This window comes from Lithobates pipiens, unplaced genomic scaffold (assembly GCF_037356315.1).
Source record: "Lithobates pipiens isolate NorthernLeopardFrog02 unplaced genomic scaffold, aLitPip1_a1.2 Scaffold_8, whole genome shotgun sequence".
NCBI classification, from domain to species: domain Eukaryota; kingdom Metazoa; phylum Chordata; class Amphibia; order Anura; family Ranidae; genus Lithobates; species Lithobates pipiens.
Window position 1 is genome coordinate 595,956,736 of NW_027507903.1, and position 24,622 is coordinate 595,981,357.

The following is a 24,622-nucleotide window of genomic DNA, read 5'->3' on the forward strand; positions in this document are numbered from 1 at the left end:
TCCGCCCAAACACTGTTCAGCGGACAAGGTTGGGCGAACAGTCCGCCCGTGTGTACGCGGCCTTAGAGATAGTCCTGTTTGGACTAAAAGGTCAGAAATTAAAATTCTTCTAATGCCACAGCGCATAAGGCACTTCATAGTGCTGCGCCTGCCACACTCTTCCCCTCTCCCCTCTCCCCTCGCACTGTACAGGTTGGTACAGAGAGGGGAGGGAGCCGGTTTGTTTACAAGTGATCACTACAAGCGGCCATTTACCATCATCTGTGATGCAAAGGGTATTCTAGACCCGGCGGTCACGTATGTTTGCGGGAGCGGGTGGGGGGGGCGGCTCCTTACCCCCCTCGCTGTTTTCCGCTCGGTCCGGCATTAACCCCATGATTACCACAGAGTAGCTTTTTCCCTTCAAAGTCCCATAAGAGGAAACTATTTTCCTATGCATAGACTATTGGGGATGTGGGTTAATTCTACTTTCTAGACCAACCTAGCACCACCCCTCCATCCCATCCTCTACTTCATCAGTGGCTTCTAGTGTACAGCTCCTCCTAGGCGTCCAATAGGATTGCCTGTCCTATCAGCCAATCAGGTGATGGGTCTCAGACCCGCTTCCTGATTGCCTGGGAGGAGAACTAGTGTTAGAATAGCGAATATTCATTCGCTATTCCAACACACCTGGGTGAGCTGTGAGGCACATTCTCTGCGCCCAGAGTTCACCCTATTTTGAAGCCTAGTAGGCTTAATCGGTGCTTCAAAACAACACCCCACTGTAATTCATGCACCTGGCTTCCTGCAAGGGGCTGGACGCATGGGTAGAGGTGGGGGGCACCATGGATAGGGGAGGCAGCACCAACGGGCCCTTAAAGACAGGCCGCCTCTGCAGTTTACATATGAATGATGTAAAACATAAGTAATAAAACAACAAAAAATAATATAATTGAGCACATCTTGGTTAAATCAGATGCTTTACAGGGCAAAGGAAAGATCTGGGGTCTAATAGACCTCTCGGTTTGGTCGGATGCTTTGAAGGGCAGAGGAGAGATCTGGGGTATAATAGGACTCTCGGTTTGGTCGGATGCTTTGAAGGGCAGAGGAGAGATCTGGGGTATAATAGGACTCTCGGTTTGATCACATGCTTTGAAGGGCAGAGGAGAGATCTGGGGTATAATAGGACTCTCAGTTTGATCATATGCTTTGAAGGGCAGAGGAGAGATCTGGGGTATAATAGGACTCTCGGTTTGGTCGGATGCTTTGAAGGGCAGAGGAGAGATCTGGGGTATAATAGGACTCTCGGTTTGATCACATGCTTTGAAGGGCAGAGGAGAGATCTGGGGTATAATAGGACTCTCGGTTTGATCACATGCTTTGAAGGGCAGAGGAGAGATCTGGGGTCGAATAGACCTCTTGGTTTGGTCGGATGTTTGAAGGCCAGAGGAGCAGAGGAGACATCTGTGGTCTAATAGACCCCAGATCTCTCCATAAAAAGGGCCTGTCACAGCCCATGCCATCACAAGAGATGTTGTTTATTCCTTCTGTTAGTAATAAAACAAAAATAAATAGGCAGCGTAAAAAAAAAAAAAAAAAATCGCATGCAAATGTGAAAATCAGTTCCACACGCAAACAGTGATCAGGACCAATAATTCTAGCATCAGTACACACTCACAAACTCGTGCTTTGTATACAGCTGCTATACTGGATCAGAATGTGACATAAGTTATGTATTAGAGACAGAGACTCTAGAAAGCTTCAAAAAAATGGTGGGCTCTGGGAGCAGAGCAATGCGCCCTGAACCCCACCCAGTTGTGTGACAATAGCGAATGAATATTCGCTATTATCACACTGATTCTCCTCCTGGCCAATCATGAAGCAGCCGAGGAGACGCATCCCAGGACACGGAGAGGCTGAGGGGGGAAGCCACCACCACCTGTCAGCACAGGGTGAGTGAGCTGGTGACGGGGGTGTGGGTGCGGTGTGGGGGGGAGGAGTCAGGTCTGTCTGCCCCACCACCCCCGACCAATGGAGCCCCAGCCGCCACTGCTTTTAATGCTCACCTATGAAGATTTATAGGTACCATAGTTTGGCATTTTCACGGGTGTATGCATTATTAAAGCATGACATGTTAGGTATCTATTTACTCGGTGTAACATCATCTTTTATATTATATATTATATATATATATATCAAACAATTGGGTATTACTATTATTATTATTATTATATTATTATTATTATTATTATTATTATTATTATATTATTATTATGGTGCTTTTGTTTTGTGCATTCAAATTTGTGTATTTTTTCAAAAAAATTTGCACGTGAAAAAACGCTGTGCAAATGTTGTGTGATAGAAAAATATGCAACACCCACCATTTTATTCTCTAGGACCTCTGATTTTAAAAAATATATAACATTATTGGGAATTCTAAGCAGTTTTCTATAAAAAAAAATCCAGATTTTTACACGTAGAAGAAGAAGGCATTTGGCCCCGGACAGGAACTGGTTAAAACAACCTGGTACAGTCTAGAATATAATATTATGAGATGTTAAACATGAATTCCAGGTACAGTAATACCTCGGATTGCGAGTAACGCGATTTATGAGCGTTTTGCAATGCAAGCTAGATTTTTATTTTTTTTAAACCCTGACTCGGTTTGCGAGCGTTGTCTCGTAAAATGAGCAAAAGTCAGGCCTCTGGGGTGTGCAGTACTGCATTTGGCCAGGGGTGCGGGGGCGCTGGTGACACTAGTTTAACCACTTCAATACCGGGGCACTTAAACACCTTCCTGCCCAGACCAATTTTGAGCTTTCAGCGCTGTCGCACTTTGAATGACAATTGCACGGTCATGCTACACTGTACCCAAATGAAATTTTTATCATTTTTATCCCACAAATAGAGCTTTCTTTTGGTGGTATTTGATCACCTCTGCGGTTTTTATTTTTTGCTAAACAAATAACAAAATACCGAAAATTTTGAAAAAAAAATGTTTTTTTTTGTTTCAGTTTCAAAACTTTGTAAATAAGTACATTTTCTCCTTCACTGATGGGCACTGATGGGGATACACTGATGGGCAATGATAAGGCGGCACTGATGGGCACCGATGAGGTGGCACCAATGAAGTGGCACTGATGAGGTGGCATTGATGGACACTGATATGTGGCACTGATAGGCGGCACTGATGGGCACTGATAGGCGGCACTGATGGGTGGCACTGATGGGCGACACGGATGGGCACTGATAGGTGGCACAAATTGGCACTGATATCTGGCATGGATGGGCGGCATGGATGGGCATGGATAGGCGGCACAGGTGGGCATGGGTAGTCGGCACAGGTGGGCATGGGTAGGCGGCACAGGTGGGCATGGATGGGCACTGATAGGTGGCATGGATGGGCACTGATAGGCGGCACAGATGGGAACTGATAGGCGGCATTGTATTATAATATACTGTACTAATGGATGCCAATCAGTGCCAAACAATAATGCATGCCAATCAGTGATGCCCATTGTGGGCACTGATTGGCATCCATTATGGGCACTGATTGGCATCCATTGTGGCACTGACTGGAATCCCTGGTGGTCTAGGGTGGCATACCTTATCCTGGGCATCCCTGGTGGTCTGGTGGCTTCCCTGGTGGTCCAGTGTGGGCATCCTCGGGGGGGGGGCTGTGCTGATAATCGATCAGCACAGGCCCCCCCGTCAGAGGAGCAGCCGATCGGCTCTCCTCTACTCGCGTCTGACAGACGCGAGTGAGGAAAAGCCGATCACCGGCTCTTCCTATTTACACTGTGATCAGCCGTGATTGGACACGGCTGATCACATGGTAAAGAGTCTCCGTCGGAGACTCTTTACCGAGATCGTAGTTGCAGGGTGTCAGACTGACACCCCGCAACAACGATCGCCGCGATGCGCGCCCCCGGGGGCGCGCAGCGGCTCATAATCCTGATCATGTCATATGACGTCCGATCAGGATTATGAAACCACTTTGCCGCCGTCTATTTGTAATAGGGCGGGCGGCAAGTGGTTAAAAAGAAAAAAGGCAATGTAACATGCCCCTGTCCTCCCGTGCTTGCTCACAAAGGCGAAAGCACTTTAGTCCCACGCGCACGCAAACAGTGATCGCCCCACATATGTGAGGTATCACCACGAACGTCAGATCATGGGCAGTAATTCTAGCACTAGACCTACTTTGTAAATCTAAAGTGATAACCTGTAAAGGCTTTTAAAGCGTCACCTGTGGTTAGTAAAATTGACATCATTTGTTGCCATTGCACTGGCATGCGCAATTTTGAAGCGTGACATTTTTGGTATCTATTTACTCAGCGTAACATCATCATTTGGGTTAAATTGGGTTATGTATTGTGTTTTTTTTCTTTATTTTGCATTAAGATTAAAAAAAGTATATATTTTTTCACAAGATTTGTATTTTTTGCAAATATCGGGTGACATAAAAAAAAAAATAGCAAAACCCACCAACTTATTCGCTAGGGCCTCTGCTTAAATTTAAAAAATATATATAATGTTTGGAGGATCTAAGTAATTAGAATACTGATTGTTACATGTGAAGAAAAAGAGCCAGAAAAGGCCCGGACTGAAAGTGGTTAAATGTTCATACAATGTTGTCCAAAATTATCGGTCACATTGAATGTCCTCCTTACCTTGTCACATCAGTCAATGTGTAGGTCTTAGAAATGATGCCTGATACGTCAGGAAAAATGTTCTCATTTTTCACCAAAATTCCATCCGGATTCTAAGCCACAGAAATAAATAATTAATAATGGATGTATATTATGTGAATAATTGTGCTTCCAGAGTCATTGATCACCACTGGGGTGTTTATTTTTTGCTAAACAAATGAAAAAAATCGCCTCAAAATCACTAAGAAGTTGCACCACATAACTAGTCGTAGTAGTCGTAATAATAGTATAACTAGCAGTAGTAGCAGTAGAAGTAGTAGTAGTAGTAGTAATAGTAGTAGTAATAGTAGCAGTCATGTCATAGTAGGAGTAGTAGTAGTAGTAGAAGTAGTCGTAGTAGTAGCAGTAATAGAAATAGTAGTAGGAGTAGTATTAGAAATAGTATTAGTAGAATTAGTAGAAGAAGTAGTAGTAGTTTCATTGTTTCATAATTAGTAAGGTTGAATAAAGACACCAGTCCATCCAGTTCAACCTGAGTGAGTGTCTACAATTGTCCCTATCCCTTTTCCGAATGAGCTACTTGTCCACACACGACACTTTTTCAGCGGACTAATACGGCGTACTAAGTCCGCCGGACATTCCGCTGTACTTTTGAAATGAAAGGACTCGCCCACACACGCGGAGGAAAGTTCGCTCATTTTGAGCGCGTCTCCAGGTAGCCGGGGCCAGCGAAGGAGGCTGGCCCCGTCACCTGGTATGGACTTAAAGGGGAATACCTACGCCGAAAAAAACGGCGTGGGGGTCCCCCCCAGGTCCATATCAGACCCTTATCCGAGCACGCTACAGAAGAACAGAAGACGGCGGCAGCGGCGACAGAAGACCAGGCCACCGCCTGTAAAAGAGCTAGAAGAAGGCGTGGTGGCCCGGCAAGAAGAACCAAAGAGGGGGACAAGACCCCCCGAAGAGGGGGACAAGACCCCCGAAGTCAGAAGAAGAGGGTGGCGGAGAAGAAGAAAGCCGGGCTCTTCCGCTAGTGAAAGAGCTAGCAAAAGAGCAGGAGATAGCGGAGGAGTCCGGCAAGAAGACCCCCAAAGACGGAAGAAGACCCCCGGAGCTGTGCAATAAACTATTTTAACCCTTGTGTGTTGTGTTTTTTTAAAACTTTTTTTCACAGGTGAATGGGTAGGGGTACATTGTACCCCATACTCATTCACATAGGGTGGGGGGCCGGGATCCGTGGGCCCCCTTATTAAAGGGGGCTCCCGGATTCCGATAAGCCCCCCGCCCGCAGACCCCGACAACCAATGGCCAAGGTTGTCGGGAAGAGGCCCTTTTCCTCATCAACATGGGGACAAGGTGCTTTGGGGTGGGGGGGCCGCGCGGCCCCCCCTTCCCCAAGGCACCCCCCATGTTGAAGGCACGTGGCCTGGTACGGCTCAGAAGGGGGGCCACACGCTCGTCCCTACCCCCTTTCCTGGCCGACCGGGTAGGGTGCTCGGATAAGGGTCTGATATGGACCTAGGGGGGGCCCCCACGGCATAGGGATTCCCCTTTAAGTCCATACCAGGTGACAGGGCCAGCGACGCCTCCTTCGCTGGCCCCGGCTACCTGGAGATGCGCTCAAAATGAGTGGACTTTTCTCTGGGCGGGAAAAGTCCGTTCATTTCAAAAGTGCGGCGGACTGGCACACACATGGCCGAAATGCGGAGCCCACACACGGTGGGATTGTCAAGTCCGCCGGACTTTTCCACCGGATTGTTTGATCGTGTGTGTACGAGGCATAAGAAATAGTAGTAGAAGAAGTAGTAGTAGTAGTTGTAGCATTAGTAGAACTAGTAGTAGCAGTAATATAATTAGTAGTAGGAGTAGTATTAAAAATACATAGTTACATAGTTAGTCAGGTTGAAAAAAGACACAAGTCCATCCAGTTCAACCACAAAAAAATTAAAATATCGTACAATCCCATATACCCAATTCTATACCCATAGTTGATCCAGAAGAAAGTGAAAAACCCCAGTAGAGCATGATCCAATTTGCTACAGCAGGGGTAAAATTCCTTCCTGATTCCCCGAGAGGCAACCGGATATTCCCTGGATCAACTTTACCTATAAATGTTAGTACCCAGTTATATTATGTACACTTAGGAAATAATCCAGTTATTTCTTAAATCAATCTACTGAGCTGGCCAGAACCATCTCTGCAGGGAGTCTATTCCACATTTTTACAGCTCTTACTGTGAAGAAATCTTTCTGTATTTGGAGATGAAATCTCTTTTCCTCTAAATGTAAAGAGTGCCCCCTTGTCAAATAGTAGTAGTAGTAGGAGTAGTATTAGCAATAGTAGTAGTAGCTTTAGTATTAGTAGAATTAGTTGTAGTAGAAGTAGTAGCCATATAATCGTCTCAAAATCGCTAATAAGTCGTACTAGATAATCACACCTAAAATCGGACCAAAATTGCATTGCACTATGAACCAGGTCTAAATGAGCCTTTAAAAATAAAATAAAGTCCTGTTTAAAAGCAGACAACACAAAATACAAGAGATACATTGTACTTACCAGAATGTCTACTTGCACTGCCTTGTTTGTTGGCTGCATGTTGAAATTAACAGGATAAAGTCTATATTGGACTAGAGGAACAGAAGAGAGACCACAACACAATCAGATGTCTGTAATGGGACAGATTTGGTCTTCTGTATTCCAATCATTTCTATTAACATTTTTTGTAAAAAAAAAAAAAAAGGAATTACAATAATAGGCTCAATACACAAAGCCAATACCATAGATGCCAATACCATAGATGCCAATACCATAGATGCCAATATCATAGATGCTTTTTATATTTATGAACATTTTTCTTTTTTCCTTTTTGATGTCATGTATGGACTATCATTTATATACATAAGTGAAAGAGCCGATCTGAACAGGATTGTAGGACACACCATTTGTCTGATCAATATATGTCACTTTCTGAATAAGTCACTGTATATTAATGTACATGTATAGTGCAGCACTTTTTAACTTTCTATAATCATGCACAATGTTTGTCAGATTGTGGTATCCATCTGTTTAATCTATAGGTCTATAGTGCAGTATACTATTGTAACTTATTATTTATAAAAAGTGACACTCGAACTCGACTCGAACACGGTTGTTCGCCTACTCGGCGAAGCCAGAACTCTGTGGGCCGTTCGCGCCAAATTCATGTGGCGCTCACGGCCCACAATGCACTGCGCCATCACAGTGCATTGCTGACTCATGATTGGCCAAGCATGCACTGTGACCCCGCATGCTTAGCCAATCACAGCGCGGGCAACGAGGAGAGCCATGATTGGCCACAGGCAAGATGCCTGTGGCCAATTATAGCTCAGGCTGTGTAGTACATGCCCCACACTATATAAGGACGCCAGCGCTGCGGCCTTGTGTAGTGTTCCAGCGTCTGCAGGAGTTAGTGGGTGTTGTCTGTGTGCCTTCAGCGAGGTATACACCTGTATCTACCTATATTGCTGTTCTCTAATTGAGCCATCTGCAGGAGTTAGCTGATGTTGTGTGCCTCCAGCGCAATATACACCTGTAGCTACCCATATTGCTGTTCTCTAATTGAGCCATCTGCAGGAGTTAGTGGGTGTTGTGTGCTTCCAGCGCAGTATACACCTGTAGCTACCTATATTGCTCTTATCTAATTGAGCCATCTGCAGGAGTTAGTGGGTGTTGTCTGTGTGCCTTCAGCGCAGTATACACCTGTAGCTACTTAAATTGCTGTTCTCTAATTGAGCCATCTGCCGGAGTTAGTTGGTGTTGTGTGCCTCCAGCGCAGTATACACCTGTATCTACCTATATTGCTGTTCTCTAATTGAGCCATCTGCTGGAGTTAGTTGGTGTTGTGTGCCTCTAGCACAGTATACACCTGTAGCTACCTACATTGCTGTTCTCTAATTGAGCCATCTGCAGGAGTTAGTGGATGTTGTGTGCCTCCAGCGCAGTACACACCTGTAGCTACCTATATTGCTGTTCTCTAATTGAGTCATCTGCAGGAGTTAGTTGGTGTTGTGTGCCTCCAGCACAGCACAGTATACACCGGTATCTACCCTTTATTGCTGGTGTTCTATAATAAAGGCATCTGCGGGAGTTAGTGGGTGTTTTGTGCCTCCAGCACAGCACAGTATACACCAGTATCTACCCTTTAATTGCTGGTGTTCTATAATAAAGGCACCTGCGGGAGTTAGTGGGTGTTTTGTGCCTCCAACACAGCATAGTATACACCGGTATCTACCCTTTAATTGCTGGTGTTCTATAATACAACCATCTGCAGGTGTTAGTTGGTGTTGTGTGCCTTCGGCCCAGTATACACCTGTGTCTACCCTTTATTGCTGGTGTTCTATCATACAGGCATCTGCAGGAGTTAGTGGGTGTTGTGCCTCCAGCACAATATACACTACCCAATTGCTGGTTTTTCCCATCTCCCTGCAGGCCATTACCAAGTCTGGAAGGCCAACAAGGAGAGGCAGACAGGCACGAGCCAATAAAAGAGGGCAAGCTGGCTCTGTGTCTAGAGACTACAGTGCTGGTCGTGGACACGGTGCATCGTCATCAGCACGTGGCCATGGGACACGATTGTCCTTATTTTCGGCAGCTGGACGTGTTGAGCCACATCATGCCGAAGACTTGGTAGAGTGGATGACCAAGCCCTCTTCATCCTCCTCATCTTCTCTCACCCAGGCTCAGGGTACTAGCAAAGCAGCTGCCAATGCATTGTCTTCCCTCGTCTCAATGTCATCATCAGTGACTCCTTCCCTAGACCCACCATGTCCTCCTGAGGAGTCCCCCGAACTGCACAGTGTTGGGTACATGCTCCAGGAGGATGCCCAGTGTTTTGTAGGCTCTGATGATGATACTCAGCTAGAGGAAGGCAGTAGCGTGAGCGTAGAGAGAGGGGATGCTGAAGAAGGACAGCAATCTAGCAGTCATCTTCAACAAGCTGCAGAATACTGCCAGGTTTGCTCCAGTGATATAGCGGGAGGGGATGATGAGGGCACTGACTCCACGTGGGTGCCTGGTAGGAGAGAGGAGGAGGAGGAGGAAGCACATCTCCAAAGAAGCAGGATGCCCTCCTGGGGCCATCTTAGAGGCAGCACACCGACTGAATCACACCACAGAGCTCCGCCTGTGCAGGGCGCTGCCTCTGCGCGGTATTCTAAAAGTTCTTTGGTATGGACCTTTTTTGAGACGAGTGCATCAGATCGCACCACTGCTATTTGCAACATATGTCTCAAGCGTATCTCGTGTGGCCAAAACATCAGCCGCTTGGGCACCACATGCTTGACCAGACATATATTGACCTGCCATGCAGCTCGTTGGCAAGCGTACCTCAAAGACCCACACCAAAGAACAAAGCGCACCTCTCCTTGCTCCTCATCAGCTGGGATCTCCAACCCCACTAGACCTTCAGTCCTCTCTGAAACCTGCACTGCTGCACTGCTCAGAGGAATGAAGGTGTAGAATTAGATGTGTCACAGCCAAGTGCTTGAGGGCGCTCTGCTAGCAGTACACTTCCCTGCCCCAGCTGCTGGACAGTAGAAAGAAGTTCACTCCCAGCCACCCACATGCCCAGCGGTTGAATGCTAGCTTGGCTAAATTGCTAGCACTTCAATTGCTGCCTTTTCAGTTGTTAGACTCGGTCCCCTTCCATGAGTTTGTGCAATATGCGGTTCCTTAGTGGCAGGTCCCCAAACGCCACTTTTTCCGGCTCTCTACCGGCATGTGGAAGGCAATGTCCTTGCCTCGCTGGACAGGGAGGTCAGCGGTAAGGTGTATATTACCGATGACTCATAGTCCAGCAGGCATGGACAGGGACGTTACCTGTATTTCACGGCCCATTGGGTCACTCTTCTGGCAGCTGGGAAGGATGCAAGACAAGGTGCAGTAGTGTTGGAGGTTGTTCCACCACCACGCCTCCAAAATGCTACTACTGGTTGGGACACACCTCTCTCCTCCACCCCCTCCTCTTCTTCTTCCAGTGCTCTGTCCTCGGAACCAGCGGTGCTTCGTAGGCGTTCAAGGGACTATGCAAGTACGCAGGTAAAACTATGCCATGCCATGCATACGCTGGTTTGTTTGGGGGACAGAAGCCACACTGGGGCAGATATTTTGTCAGCTCTGCAGGGGCAGGCCGAGAGGTGGTTGACGCCATGCCAGCTTAAGCCAGGATTAGCGGTTTGCGACAATGGCACCAACTTCCTCTCCGCCCTCCGACAGGGACAACTAACTCATGTGCCCTGTGTGGCTCACGTCCTTAACCTGGTGGTGCAGCAGTTCTTGGGCAGGTAACCGGGCTTACAGGATGTCCTGAAGCAGGCCAGGAAAGTCTGTGTGCATTTCCACTGATCATTTAATGCCAGTGCTCGGCTGGCTGAGCTCCAAAAGGAGTTGAACCTGCCCAAGAACCGCCTTATATGTGACATGCCCACCAGGTGGAGCTCAACGTTGGCCATGCAGCAGAGGGCCATCAATGAGTACCTGTTTGACTACGGCACCAGGACAGGTTCAGGGGAGCTCGGTTTTTTCTAGCCACGCCAGTGGGGCATCATCAGGGATGCATGCACTGTCCTGTCACCGTTTGAGGAGGCCACAAGGATGGTGAGCAGTGACAGTGCATGCATCAGTGACACTGTAACTCTTGTCCACCTGTTGGAGCATACGCTGCGTTGAATAATGGACAGGGCACTTGAGGCAGAACAGAGGCAGGAAGAGGAGGACTTCCTTGCCTCTCAAGGCCCCCTTTATCCAGACAGTGTTCCTGCTGTCCCACCAATCACACAGGAAGAGGAGGAGGATTGTGTCTGCATGGAGGTGGAGCCTGGCACTCAGAAGCAGTCTTGTAGGGATGATTTACAGTCCCAAGAAAACCGGGGACTTGTACGTGGCTGGGAGGAGGTAGCTGCGGATCATGTTGTCCTTAGTGACCCAGAGGACTGCGGACTGAATGCCTCAGCTAAAATATATTGCATGGCCTCCCTGATCCTGCAAATCCTGCGGAAGGATCCTCGTATTCTTCAGATCAAGGAGAGGGACCATTACTGGCTGGCCACTCTCCTTAATCCACGGTACAAGGGTAAGGTTGCCGACCTTATCTTGCCGTCGCAGAGGGAGCAGAGGATGAGACATCTCCGGGAGGCCTTGCAGAAAGGTCTGTGCAATGCGTACCTAGAGACTGGGAGGTTACAAACTCCTGGTCCTGGACAACGTGTTGCTGAGGCATCAGTCAGAAGGAGCGGTGGAGAAGGTGGCCGTCTGACCGATGCGTTCAGACAATTTTTTAGTCTGCAGCCCTAAGGTATGATCGGTTCCAGCAACCATCGCCAGCGTCTTATTTACATGGTGCAGGAATACCTAGGGGCAAGGTCAGATTTGGACACCTTTCCACACCGAAAATCCTCTGGCTTACTGGTTCTTGAGGATGGATCACTGGCCAGAGCTTGCACAGTATGCAATTGAGCTACTGGCCTGTCCTGCATCCAGCGTTCTTTCGGAACGCACCTTCAGTGCTGCTGGTGGCTTTGTAACCGATGGCAGGGTGCATCCTGTCCACCAACTCGGTTGATCGACTGAATTTCATAAAGATGAATCAGTCTTGGATCACCACCAGCTACCAAGCACCTGAAGCTGATGTTATCGAATATATATTTTTTTAAATATCACAACCCTTCAAGACTGCCTATGCTGATGCTGAGTGACTGTCCTGTTATGTTGACTGACTATCCTCTTCCCTCTCCACTGATATCTTGGAAGAACATTTTTGGTTCTGGGTGATGCCACCAGCCCAATTTTTCAGCCCCTGTTTAACAGTGGCATGTAATTACAATTTTTGATGCAATGCTTTGCAGCGGTGCTAATTCCTGCACTCCAAATATGGTATATGGGAGAGGTTTCAGTGTCGTGGCACCAGCACCTGTGCCTAAGGCCCAATTTTTCAGCCCCTGTTTAACAGGGGCGTGTAATTACAATTTTTGATGCAATGTTTTGCAGCAGGGCTCATTCCTGCACTACAAATAGAGTATATGGGAGAGGTTGCAGTGTCGTGGCACCAGCACCAGTGCCACCAGCCCAATTTTTCAGCCTCTGTTTCACAGGGGCATGTAATTACAATTTTTGATGCAATGCTTTGCAGCAGGGCTCATTCCTGCACTCCAACTAGAGTATATGGTAGAGGTTTCAGTGTATAGGCCCAAATTTTCAGCCCCTGTTTAACAGGGGCATGTAATACAATTTTTGATGCAATGCTTTGCAGCAGGACTCATTCCTGCACTCCAACTAGGAGAGGTTGCAGTGTTATGGCACCAGCAAGCAGTGCCTAAGGCCCAATTTTTCAGCGCCTGTTTAATAGGGGCATGTAATTAAAATTTTTGATATAATATTTTACAGCAGGGCCCGTTCCTTTGCCCACCGAGAGTAACTGTGAGGTCTTATAGTGCTGTGGCACAAGCACCACAACCACCAAAGGCCCAATTTTTCTACCACTGTTCAACAATGGCATGTAATTACAATTCTTGACATAATCGTTCACAGCTCCAGCGCCCACCAAGAGTCACTTTGAGGGCTTACAATGTTGTGGCAAAACCAACACCATGTTCCGCCATTTCTGCAGAGCATATAGGGCAGGCCCCTACTTTCAAACATCCAACTTACAAACGTCTCCTACTTGCAAACGGAAGGAGACAACAGAAAGTGAGATAAAAACAAATTATACAGGGGTGATAACCCTTACCTATGTTTTCCAAAAAGCTTAAAAATAGATTTTTTGACTGGAGCTACACTTTAAAAATGTACCAGTTGAAAATTACAAACAGATTCTACTTAACACAACAAACCTATGCAGTCCCTGTCTTGTTTGCACCGCCTGTATACTCCTGTTCTGAGTATATAGGGCCTGGGGCCCCACGCCTTTCCTTTTTTTAATATGGGTATGGGGTTCCCCTTAATATCCATACAAGACCAAAAGGGGCTGGTAATGGGCAGGGGGAACTACCTATGCCATTTTTCTCAATGATTTTCATCCATATTGCAGGAACCAGATATTACATTAAAACCGCAAGCAGTTTTAAATGACTTTTCTTCCGTTAAATGTCATTTTGTGCAGGGACTGTTCTAAACACGGGAAACACATGCCATTTCACAGGCATACTATAGACACCCCCCAGGCATGATATTTAAAAGAATATTTCACTTTTTTTTCACTTTACTCGTCATTAAAATCAGTGTTCCCGAAAATACAGCCGTTTTAAAAAACATTTTAGGCATTGACCCATGTCCCCTGGGGCAGGAGCCAGGTCCCCAAACCCTTTTTAGGACAATATCTTGCATATCAGCCATTAAAATTAGCACTTTTTATTTCAAACTTTTGAGTCCCATAGACTACAATGGGGTTCTAAAGTTCGCAAAAATTTTCGGTCCGTTCGAAAGTTCTGGTGCGAACCCAACTGGGGTGTGTTCGGCTCATCCCTAATAGAGAACTAGAGCTGTTCAATGGACAGGGAGCAGGAGTGTAAAACTCTACCTCTGACTCACTCAGCAGGGCACATGTTAAACCACTGCAGTGAAACCGCTGCTTCCACACAGAGAGCAAGGGCCCCTTTTAGGTCTGTTATGGATTTTAGGGGGGGGGTCCCCCCAAGTCACAATAAAGCTAATATTACAAAAAGTGTGAAGCCCCCCCTCAAAGTCCATAGCAGCCTGGTTGGCTGGAGGGAGGACACGTGTCATGTTGCCTCCCCCTCCCTGATCCAAACCAGGCCACAGGCTCTCAACTCCCATATTTAGGAGGATAAAAGTGGTTGTGGGGGTCTATATAACTCCTTATTAAACCTTGGTTTACCCTAAAACCAAGGGTTAATAAGGGGATAAATCGAAACTAACATTATAAAAAAAAAAAATATATGAATTTATACAAAAGTAACAATGTTGCTTTGTTTCTCTCAATCTCAGTCTGAACCATGTTTATGAACCCTGTGTGCATTTTTTTGATGGCAGCAGCTTATACAGCTACTGTATTTACACAGGAACTCTGTGGGGGGAGCTGCAGAAATGAAGGACAAAGCATATTATACATGCCATTTGTACTTCAACTTCCTTTTTTGGGTCTGTGTAGCATGCCCAGTGTCCGCAAATGGTCAAATTAGTATCTATGAGTTAGGCCAACTAGTTGAAAACAATACACTCATTCTGCGGCTGATATTTTATCACCTGACCAGAGAGGTGGAGGGATAGAAGTTTTCCTAAGGTCATCAATAGTTTTATTTCTTCATTTTGCTTCTACATTATACAGATAAGTACCTGATGTCCCCGGAGTGTAGATGGGTTTGTCCGTCTGTATGAAGATGTATCCACTGTGAAAGTTCAGGAGGATAACTTTCTCTATGCTGCATGTTGGATTGCTGGACCTCACACTTATAGATATATATTGTTTCCTCTTTGGGTATTTTAATAAATCTTTACCTGGAATCTGGATAAGAAAAAAAAAAACAATACATTCTCAGCCTAAATATCATATAAACCTCTCATTATGGATTGGAAAGCGGGCTTTACCCCACAGATTTATCCATCTCCCAAAGAAAGTTTGAGGTTGAAATGTTTAATTATTGTTAATAAATCCTTCATCAAATATAGCATTGCGGTTTTCTGCGGTGCTGCTTACTGGCCCATTCACAGAATATAATATGTTCAAGGCATGACCTGGTGATAATTGTCACAGCTACATGTGTGCTTACATCAGTTGGTAACCAATCTTTCAGGCCATTAAATGGCTGGTGTCATATCTGATTATGGGCGATGTTCCATGGCACCTGAACATCCAAATAGAAGCTAAGATGGCACCTTTCTAGGAGGATAGGAGGCTCTTATTCTGCTTTGAAACCAGACATGTGGATCTGAACTCCAGGTTAAAAGTATATCAAAATTCTAACTCAAAATTCCATAAATTCAACATACCGTATATACTCGAGTATAGGCCGACCCGAATATAAGCCGAGGCCCCCAATTTACCCCCAAAAAAACTGGCAAACTTATTGACTCGTGTATAAGCCGAGGGTGAGACATGCCTGTCCATCCCTGTGTGTGTGTCCGTCCCTGTGTGTCCGTCCATCCCTGTGTGTCCGTCCATCCCTGTGTGTGTGTGTGTCCATCCATCCATCCATCCCTGTGTGTGTGTGTGTCCATCCATCCATCCATCCCTGTGTGTGTGTGTGTCCATCCATCCATCCATCCATCCCTGTGTGTGTGTGTCTCCATCCATCCATCCATCCCTGTGTGTGTGTGTCTCCATCCATCCATCCATCCCTGTGTGTGTGTGTCTCCATCCATCCATCCATCCCTGTGTGTGTGTGTCTCCATCCATCCATCCATCCCTGTGTGTGTGTGTCTCCATCCATCCATCCCTGTGTGTGTGTGTCCATGTGTGTGTGTGTGTGTGTGTGTGTGTGTGTGTGTGTGTGTGTGTGTCCAGCCTACCTGTGTCCCGAGCCTGTGTCCCGAGCCTCCGTCCCGTGCCTTGCCTCCTTGCCTCCGTCCCGTGCCGTGCCTTGCCTCCTTGCCTCCGTCCCGTGCCGTGCCTTGCCTCCTTGCCTCCGTCCCGTGTCGTGCCTTGCCTCCGTCCCGTCCCGTGCCGTGCCTTGCCTTGCCTCCGTCCCGTGCCTTGCCAGGATCGCCGCTCTTCGTCGGCGCCTCGGCGGCCATTCTAAAATTCAAAAGCCGCGCCTCCGCCTTCGCCTGTGATAGGCGGAACACTGAATTTCCCAGCAGCCTGTGTTCCGCCTATCACGGACATCGTCTCATCCTCGTACTACGGACGAGGATGAGACGATGTCCGTGATAGGCGGAACACAGGCTGCTGGGAAATTCAGTGTTCCGCCTATCACAGGCGGAGGTGCGGCTTTCGAATTGTAGTATGTCCGCCGTCTGTCTGCTCGATACGCTGATCGAGCAGTCAGACGGCGATGACTCGAGTATAAGCCAAGGGGGGCACTTTCAGCCTCAAAAAAGAGGCTGAAAATCTCGGCTTATACTCGAGTATATACGGTACACACATACACAACACTTTATATTCTTCTCATTTAGAAAGATTCCTCTACTTGAAATAACCCTTCCTCTAACCCCAACTTAACATTAACCTTCCCAGTAATTCCAACCCTAATGCCGCATACACACAAGCTGTTTTCCCGTCGGAATAAACTCCGAAGGTTTTTCCGTCTGAGTTCCAACGGAGTTACACTGAAGCTGTCTTGCCTACACACGATCACACCAAAGTCCGACAGTCTAGAACGCTGTGAGGCACAACACGTACGACGGGACTAGAAAAAGGAAGTTCAATAGCCAGTAGCCAACAGATGCCGTCTCATACTTGCTTCAGAGCATGCTTCGTTTTTGGTCCATGGGAACAGCATACAGAAGAGCGGTTTTCCCAATAGGAATTGATTATTTCTAATCGGAAATATTTAAAACATGTTCTATTTCTAGGTCCGTCAGAATTTTTGAAAAAGAAGTCAGATGAGGCCCACACACGATCGGAATATCTGATGAAGATTCCATCTGACCTTTTCTGCCGGAAAGTCCGACCATGTGTACGAGGCATAACTTTGGCTCTTCCTGTAATCCTCACACTAACCCGCCCCGTTGACTTAACACTAACTCTTTCTGTAACCCCAAAACTTACACTAAACTTCTCTGTATCCCCAATTTATGCTAACCCTTCCTGTAAGCCTCAAACTAACCTTCTCTTCTAACCCCAACCCTTATGTCGCTTACACACGGTCGGACTTTCCGATGGGAAATGTGAGCTTGTTGGCTGAAAGTCCGACCGTGTATATGCTCCATCGAACATTTGCTGTTGGACTTTCCACCAACAAATGTTGGCTAGCAGGTTCTCAAATTTTCCGTCAACAAAACTTTGTTGACGGAAAGTCCGATCGTGTGTACTTAAGTCCATCGCACAGTTCACACATGCTTGGAATCAAGCAGAAGGAGCCGCACTGGCTATTGAAATTCCTTTTTCTTGGCTCATCGTACATCTTGTATGTCACCGCGTTCCCACATTCGTAATTGTTGCCAAACATTTGTGTGACCGTATGTATGCAAAGCAAGTTTGAACCAACAACCTTCGAAACAAAAATCCACGGTTTTGTTGGTGGAAAGTCCGATCGTGTGTACGAGGCATTACATTAGCCTTCCTGTAACACTAATATTCCCAGTATCCCTCACATTAACCCTCATTGTAACCTCAATATTTACACTAACACTTCTTGTAACCCCAACACTTACATAGTTACATAGTTATGCCACGTACACACAATCAGATTTTCTGTTGGAAATATCTTGGAATGTTTTTCTGACGGAATTTCGCTCAAGCTTGGCTTGCATACACACAGTCACACAAGTTCTTTGAACTTTCGATCATCAAGAACGCAGTGACGTACAACACTACGACGAGCCGAGAAAATGAAGTTTCCGAGCATGCATAGGAATTTTGCGCATTGGAATTGGTACAGACGATCGGAATTTATGATCGGAACTTTTTCCGACCGAAAAATAGAGAACCTTCTCTCAATCTTTTGTTGGCGGGAATTCTGCTAGCAAAAGTTCGATGGAGCACACGGCTGGAATTTCCAACCAAAAGCTCACATCAGACTTTTGCTGGTGGAATTTACGATCGTGTGTACGGGGCATAAGTCTGCTTGAAAAAAGGCATCTAGAAAAAAAAAAAAAAAACAATAAAGCATGATACAATTTGCTCCAGCAGGGAAAAAAAATCCGTCCTGATCTCCCAAGAGGCAACTGGATGTTTCTGGAATCAACTTTACCTATAAATGTTAGTATCCTGTTATATTATGTTTTTCTAGGAAAGAATCCAGGCCTTTCTTAAAGCAATCTATTGAACTGGCAAGAACCCCCTCTGGAGGGAATCTATTCCACATTTTCACAGCTCTGAGCCCCTGTACACACGGTCGGAGATTTCCACAACCAAATCCGTCGGATTTTGCCTGTCGGATTTTGTCCGTCGGATCTTGTCCGAAACTGTTGCATACACACGGTCAGGCCAAGTTGGCGAAAAATACGATCTTTCAGAACGTGATGACATAATTTCATTACGATGTGACTACGTTCAGGATAGTAGCCAATAGCTTTGATGTAGGAATTTGATCTGAGCATGCGTGGCACTTGGTCCGATGAAAATGCTCTACACATGATCGGATTAGGTCCGTCCGGCCCAGTTGGTTGGGAAATATTTCCAACATGTTGGAAAATTGGGTCGGACGGAGATTCAGAAGGAATCAGTCCGATGCATACCACACACAGTCGGATTATCCGATGACACGGTCCAATAAAACGCAATCCGACAGATTATCTGACCGTGTGTACAGGGGCTTACTGTGAAGAAACCTTTTCGTATTTGGAGATGAAATTCTCTTTTCTCTCAGACATAAAGAGTGTCCCCTTGTCCTCTTTAATGACCTTAAAGCGGAGGTCCACTGAAAAAAAATATATTAAAAGCCAGGAGCTACAAATACTGCAGCTGCTGACTTTTAGTATATGGAAAGTCACCTGTCCAGGGAGTCCGCGATGTCGGCAGTCGAAGCCAATCTGTCCATCGGCTATTGGCTGCTGCCACCGCCATCCTCAGTAAGGGAATCAGGAAGTGCAGCCGTGTGGTTTCACTTTCTGGTTCCCTACTGCACATGCGCAAGTCACGCTGAGTGTCCTCACTGGTCCCTGCTGTCTTCTGGGACCTGTGTGTCTCCCTGAAGACAGCGGAGGGGACAGAGTAGATGCTGGAAGTGGCGTAGGTCACCACAATCACTGCAGTGATCTATGCCAAGAAGTGGGAGCAAATACCTGTATTAGACATGACCCTCCTCCCCCCTGAAAGGTGCCAAATGTGACACTGGAGGGGGGGGGGGGTTCCAAAAAGTGGAAGTTCCATTTTTGGGTGGAACTCCACTTTAAAGTAACTCAACACTGAGTTCCCTATTTGGACCACGTATGCATTTATACATGTTGATCATGTCCTCCCTTAATCTCCTCTCTCAAGAGGGAATAAATTCAGTTCCTCTAATCTTTCCTCATAGCTGAGCTCCTCCATGCCTCTTATCAGTTTGCTTGGCCTTCTCTGCACTTTCTCCAGTTCCCCAATATCCTTTTTGTGAACTGATGCCCAAAACTGAACTGAATATTTCAGATGAGGTCTTACTAATGATTTGTACAGGGGCAAAATTATATTTCTCTCTCTGGAGTCCATACCACTCTTAATACAAGAAAAGTCTTTGCTCACTTTGGAAACCACAGCTTGGCATTGCATGCTATTATTGAGCTTAATCTACCAAAACGACCCCAGATCCTTCTCCACCATTGACTCCCCCAGTTGTACTCCCCCTAGTATGTATGATGCATGCATATTCTTACGTTTTACATTTATCAACATTAAGCCTGGGTTCACTCTTGTGCGAACGCAGACAACACATGTGATTCGCAACCCTCTCTGCGGGTTGTATGGCTGTTTGGCTGAACTCGCATTGGATTTGCATATAAATAGTGCAGGGAATTTTTTTTCCCACATTGCAATCGGATTGCATAAGTGAACACCGGCTCCTCCTTTCGGGGGGACGAGCAGTTATTATTTCCGGAATGTAACTAGGTAGGAGTGAATGGAGCGACGGAGGAGCCTGATCGCAAAGGGCTCTCACCAAGGTCTCAGAACTTCATGCCTTCCTGCCTGGGGTGGGGACTGCTGTGGTCTGGGTTGTTGGTCAGGGTTGGGACAAAAAGCCTGTGGTGAATGTGCCCCTGAAGTGGCCGTACAATCACTGTGCGTGAGGGTCACTTCACCAACACACGTTTTTTACACCTGCCTCTAGGGCTGAGCCTTTTGGCTAGGACCAGAGGAATTTTTATTTTCCTGGCCGAAAGGCCGGCCATTGTATTGCACAATGTGGTAATTTCTCCCACTTCCTTCTCCCCCACTTTCTATTTATTTACCCCCTTGTTTGTCACTTTTTTGTATCTTTTTGTTTGGTGTGTACACGTTTTGTCACTGTGTGATGAGTAGGGTGTTGGTCCTCGGGCCTACCTTGAAAGGTTTGGGTGGAGGTGGACATGGTCTTTTGGCTTAGTTAACCTTCTCTCAAGGGGTCTTCCTTCGGGGGATCCCCACCAAGTACTTGGGTGGGTCTGTTTCAGCAGACCCACCAGAGAAGGGGGTCCATCTGGTTTCAGCCAGATGGACCTAGTGATGTACTTCAGTCCCTGTATGGAGCCTAATGCCCCGGGTATCAATGTAACACCTGTTGCATGTTTTGTGTCACTCTTTATGTGTGTGCACTTTTTTTGGCACCGGGTGGAGTTTTTGGGTGTGTTTCACACGCCACTGGCTTTTTCCCCAAAAAAAAGGTGTTCCCACCCATGCGATGTGATTTCTGTACAAGTTCATAGTTCGCACTGCGATCTGATCTGGGGGTGTCATTAACATTGTATTGACACCCGCAGCGGTTCGCAGAGGGCAGTGTGAACTGCCTGCAGGAGAGTTGCGATTTGGGAACTGGCGATGGAATCGTGCTGGTTCCTGCATCGCTACAGTGTGAACCTAGGCTAAACCTCATTTGCCACATAGTTGCCCAATTAAACAGCATTGAGGTCAGCTTGTAAGTTGGAGACATCTTGTAAGGACATCATTCCACTGCATAGCTTGGTGTCATCTGCAAATACTGATGGTACTTTAAATCCCAGATCCTATATCATTTATAATTTATAAATATATTAAAGTAAGGATCTTAACACTGAACCACACCACTGATAACCTTAGACCATTCAGAGTATGAATTATTAACCACTACTCCCTAAACTCAGCTTTTTAGACAGTTTTCTATCCATTTACAAACTTATCAATAGTGATGGACGAACTTCCGAGTTTGCAGTGGACTCCATTGACTTTAATGGCAGGCAAACCTTAAAAACCTACAGGTCATATTTTCAGCCACAAAATACTTACTAGCTGTGCACACATAGTCCCACCACATGGACACTGACATAACAAAAGTATCAAGTGAATCTGGGATCGACAACAACAAGCATTCTTTTTTTATCTGTGAAATTTTGACAATTCAGGAGCGCATGAAGGCCATGGAGGAGAGGTAAGGTCAGCGCAGGCTATGAAGGGGTGCAGGAGATGATCAGTGCCACACTCAGGGCAGCGCAGTCCGGTGCCAGTGTCCCAGTGTGCCAACCTGTGCTTGAGCCCCTCCCTCTGCCCAGCCCTTACCCCCACCTATGCAGGGATCCACTGCGGTGGTCCGCAGGTGCCAGTCCAGTGCTGATCCTCAGCCATGGTGCTGGCACTGCCTGCTGATTGGCTTCTCCGCTGCTATCTCCCTCGCTGTCTGAAACCAGCACCGCGATAGAGACTGGGCACTGACACCAGCACCGTGATAGAGAGCACTGACACCAGCACCGAGATAGAGAGCACTAACACCAGCACTGAGATAGAGAACACTGACACCACACCAGCACCGAGATAGAGAGAGAGCACTGACACCAGCACCGAGATAGAAAGCACTGACACCAGCACCATGATACATCCTTTGATCGCAATCGCATGAACCTTCTGCAATTTGCCACTTTGGCTCAAACCTGTTGCTCCTGCCCTACCCCTACCACCCCTGCGGAAGGGCCTGCCTCTTCCTCTGCCTGTCATTTTTTAAATGACCCTGTGACAAAAGAGAAGTGCAGTGTGTATATGGAAGAAGGTATATAACACCCCGCTTCAATCAGACATTTTTGGGGGCCACTGGTCTATCACACCAGTTATAATACTTGTTTTAAATTGCGTTTGTCACTCTTTGTAGTATCGCTGCAGAAGCGCTTAGCAGTCACAATGCTGCACAGTGGAAATGCACTATACTATGCTTTCTATATGTGCAAGTATTTTATATGTGTATTACACCCCATATACTGCACACCAAATAGTACACCTATACCAGTCCTTAAAAGGACCTTTGTGGACCTAATAGTAGCTAGCTAGTAGCTAGGGAATTGCAGACTGTCCCTGCTCCAAAAACCAAACTGTCCCTCTCTACACTGAGAAACAACAGCTGCAGAATCGGTCAGCAGCACAGCAGTGCAGTGCACTATAATATGCTTTCTATATTTGAAAGAAAGTATACTATACGTGTACAACCGTATATACTGTACACCTATAAAAGGACCTTTGTGGACCTAGTAGCTAGTGATTTGCAGACTGTCCCTCAGTCCCTACACTGATAAAAGACCGCTTCAGAATCGGTCAGCACTCAGCTCAGCAGTCAAGTATAATAGGCTTTCTATATTTGAAAGAAAGTATATTATATGTGTACAACCCTATATACTGTACACCAATACCAGTCCTTAAAAGGACCTTTGTGGACCTAATAGTAATAGCTAGTGATTAAACTGACTGTCCCTGCTCCACACAGTGTCCTGTCCCTACACTGACAAAAGACAGCTGCCGAAACGATCAGAAGTGCACTCAGCAATCAGCACCACAGCAGTCAGCAGCAGTGCACCAGTACCCTATATACTATACACCTATACCAGTCCTTAAAAGGACCTTTGTGGACCTAGTAGCTAGTGATTTGTGTCATTACAGTCTGTCCCTGCTCCGCACAGGAACCTCTCCCAACACTGACAAAAGACAGAATGTAAAATGGCCGCCAGATCAGGTCTATTTCTAAGGTAGGAGGTATGTCCAATTGTCCATGTGCTGAAATGTCTCAATTGGCTGTCCTGTACCCCATGATGGATGTGTCATTGTGGGTCAAAGTTCTTTCACAATGTAAACGCATATGTCCGCCAGAAGTCCGCCGGTTTGGGGAATCGTGAACACGCAAAATTTGCCGCAACCGACCGCTGGGTGAACCGCAAGGCCATCCCTACTTATCAAGTCTGTAGACTTTACGTTACACATGAGCCGTGTGTGGGGATCTGTGTCAAACTCTTTGACAAAATCTAAATACAGTAAAACCTTGGATTACGAGCATAATTCTTTCCCGAAACATGCTTGTAATCCAAAACACTCTTATATCAAAGCAAATTTTCCCATAAGAAATAATGGAGTCTCAGATGATTCGTTCCACAACACACAACATTTATTCATAAGTCTTTCAGTTTATAGTCCTTTTAAAAAGATTATAGCAATGTGTTAAATTGTGTAACCATAAAATGTCCATCCACAAATGGAAGCCTCCACAAGGGGATTAGAAGCAAAATCCAGCAGGAGCTACAGAGTATAAAAGAGAAGAGATGTCTCTAAGTGTAGCAATAAGGTTAGATTTAATGAAGGTACAACCATTAGCAACTCACATGGTTGATGATTAAAACAGGCACATCTAAGTATGCAGACATCCGGGGCAAACCTGTCCACATAGATCATCCTCCACACTGCCAGCTCTCACTGCTGTCAGTCTGCAATCATGACAAGGAATACTATCCTGCAGTAGAGCGATCTGAAAGTGAGGCTTGAAGAGTTTGTGGAGCGCAGTGTGGAAGGGATGACGTCAATGGCGGTGTGGAGGACGGTCTATGTGGACAGCTTTGCCCCGGATGCCTCCATACTTAGATGTGCCTGTTTTAATCATCAACCATGTGAGTTGCTAAATGTTGTACCTTCATTAAATGTAATCATATTGCTACACTTAGCCCTTGTACACACGGTCGGAGAATCCATCGGAATGTGTCCTATCGGACCGTGTTGTCGGATAATCCGACTGTGTGTGGTATGCATCGGACTGATTCCGTCGGAATATCCGTCGGACCCAATTTTCCAAAAATGGTTGACCAACTGGTTCGATCGGACATACTCCGATCATGTGTAGAGAATTTTGATCGGACCAAGTGCCTCGCATGCTCAGATCAAATTCCTACATCAAAGCTATTGGCTACTAGTCCCATCGTAACAAAATTATGTCATCACGCTCTGAATGATC

The 24,622-nt window shown here is 46.3% G+C and overlaps 1 protein-coding gene across 1 annotated transcript in view; it reads right to left on the reverse strand.

Annotated features, from left to right (window-relative positions):
- Nucleotides 1–24,622, reverse strand: part of LOC143962293 (complement C3-like) — a 298,490-nt gene that overhangs the window by 264,767 nt on the left and 9,101 nt on the right. The window contains 3 exon segments of the mRNA XM_077471596.1: nt 4,650–4,741; nt 7,185–7,255; nt 14,955–15,123. Of these exon segments, the coding sequence (XP_077327722.1) occupies nt 4,650–4,741; nt 7,185–7,255; nt 14,955–15,123 (332 nt within the window).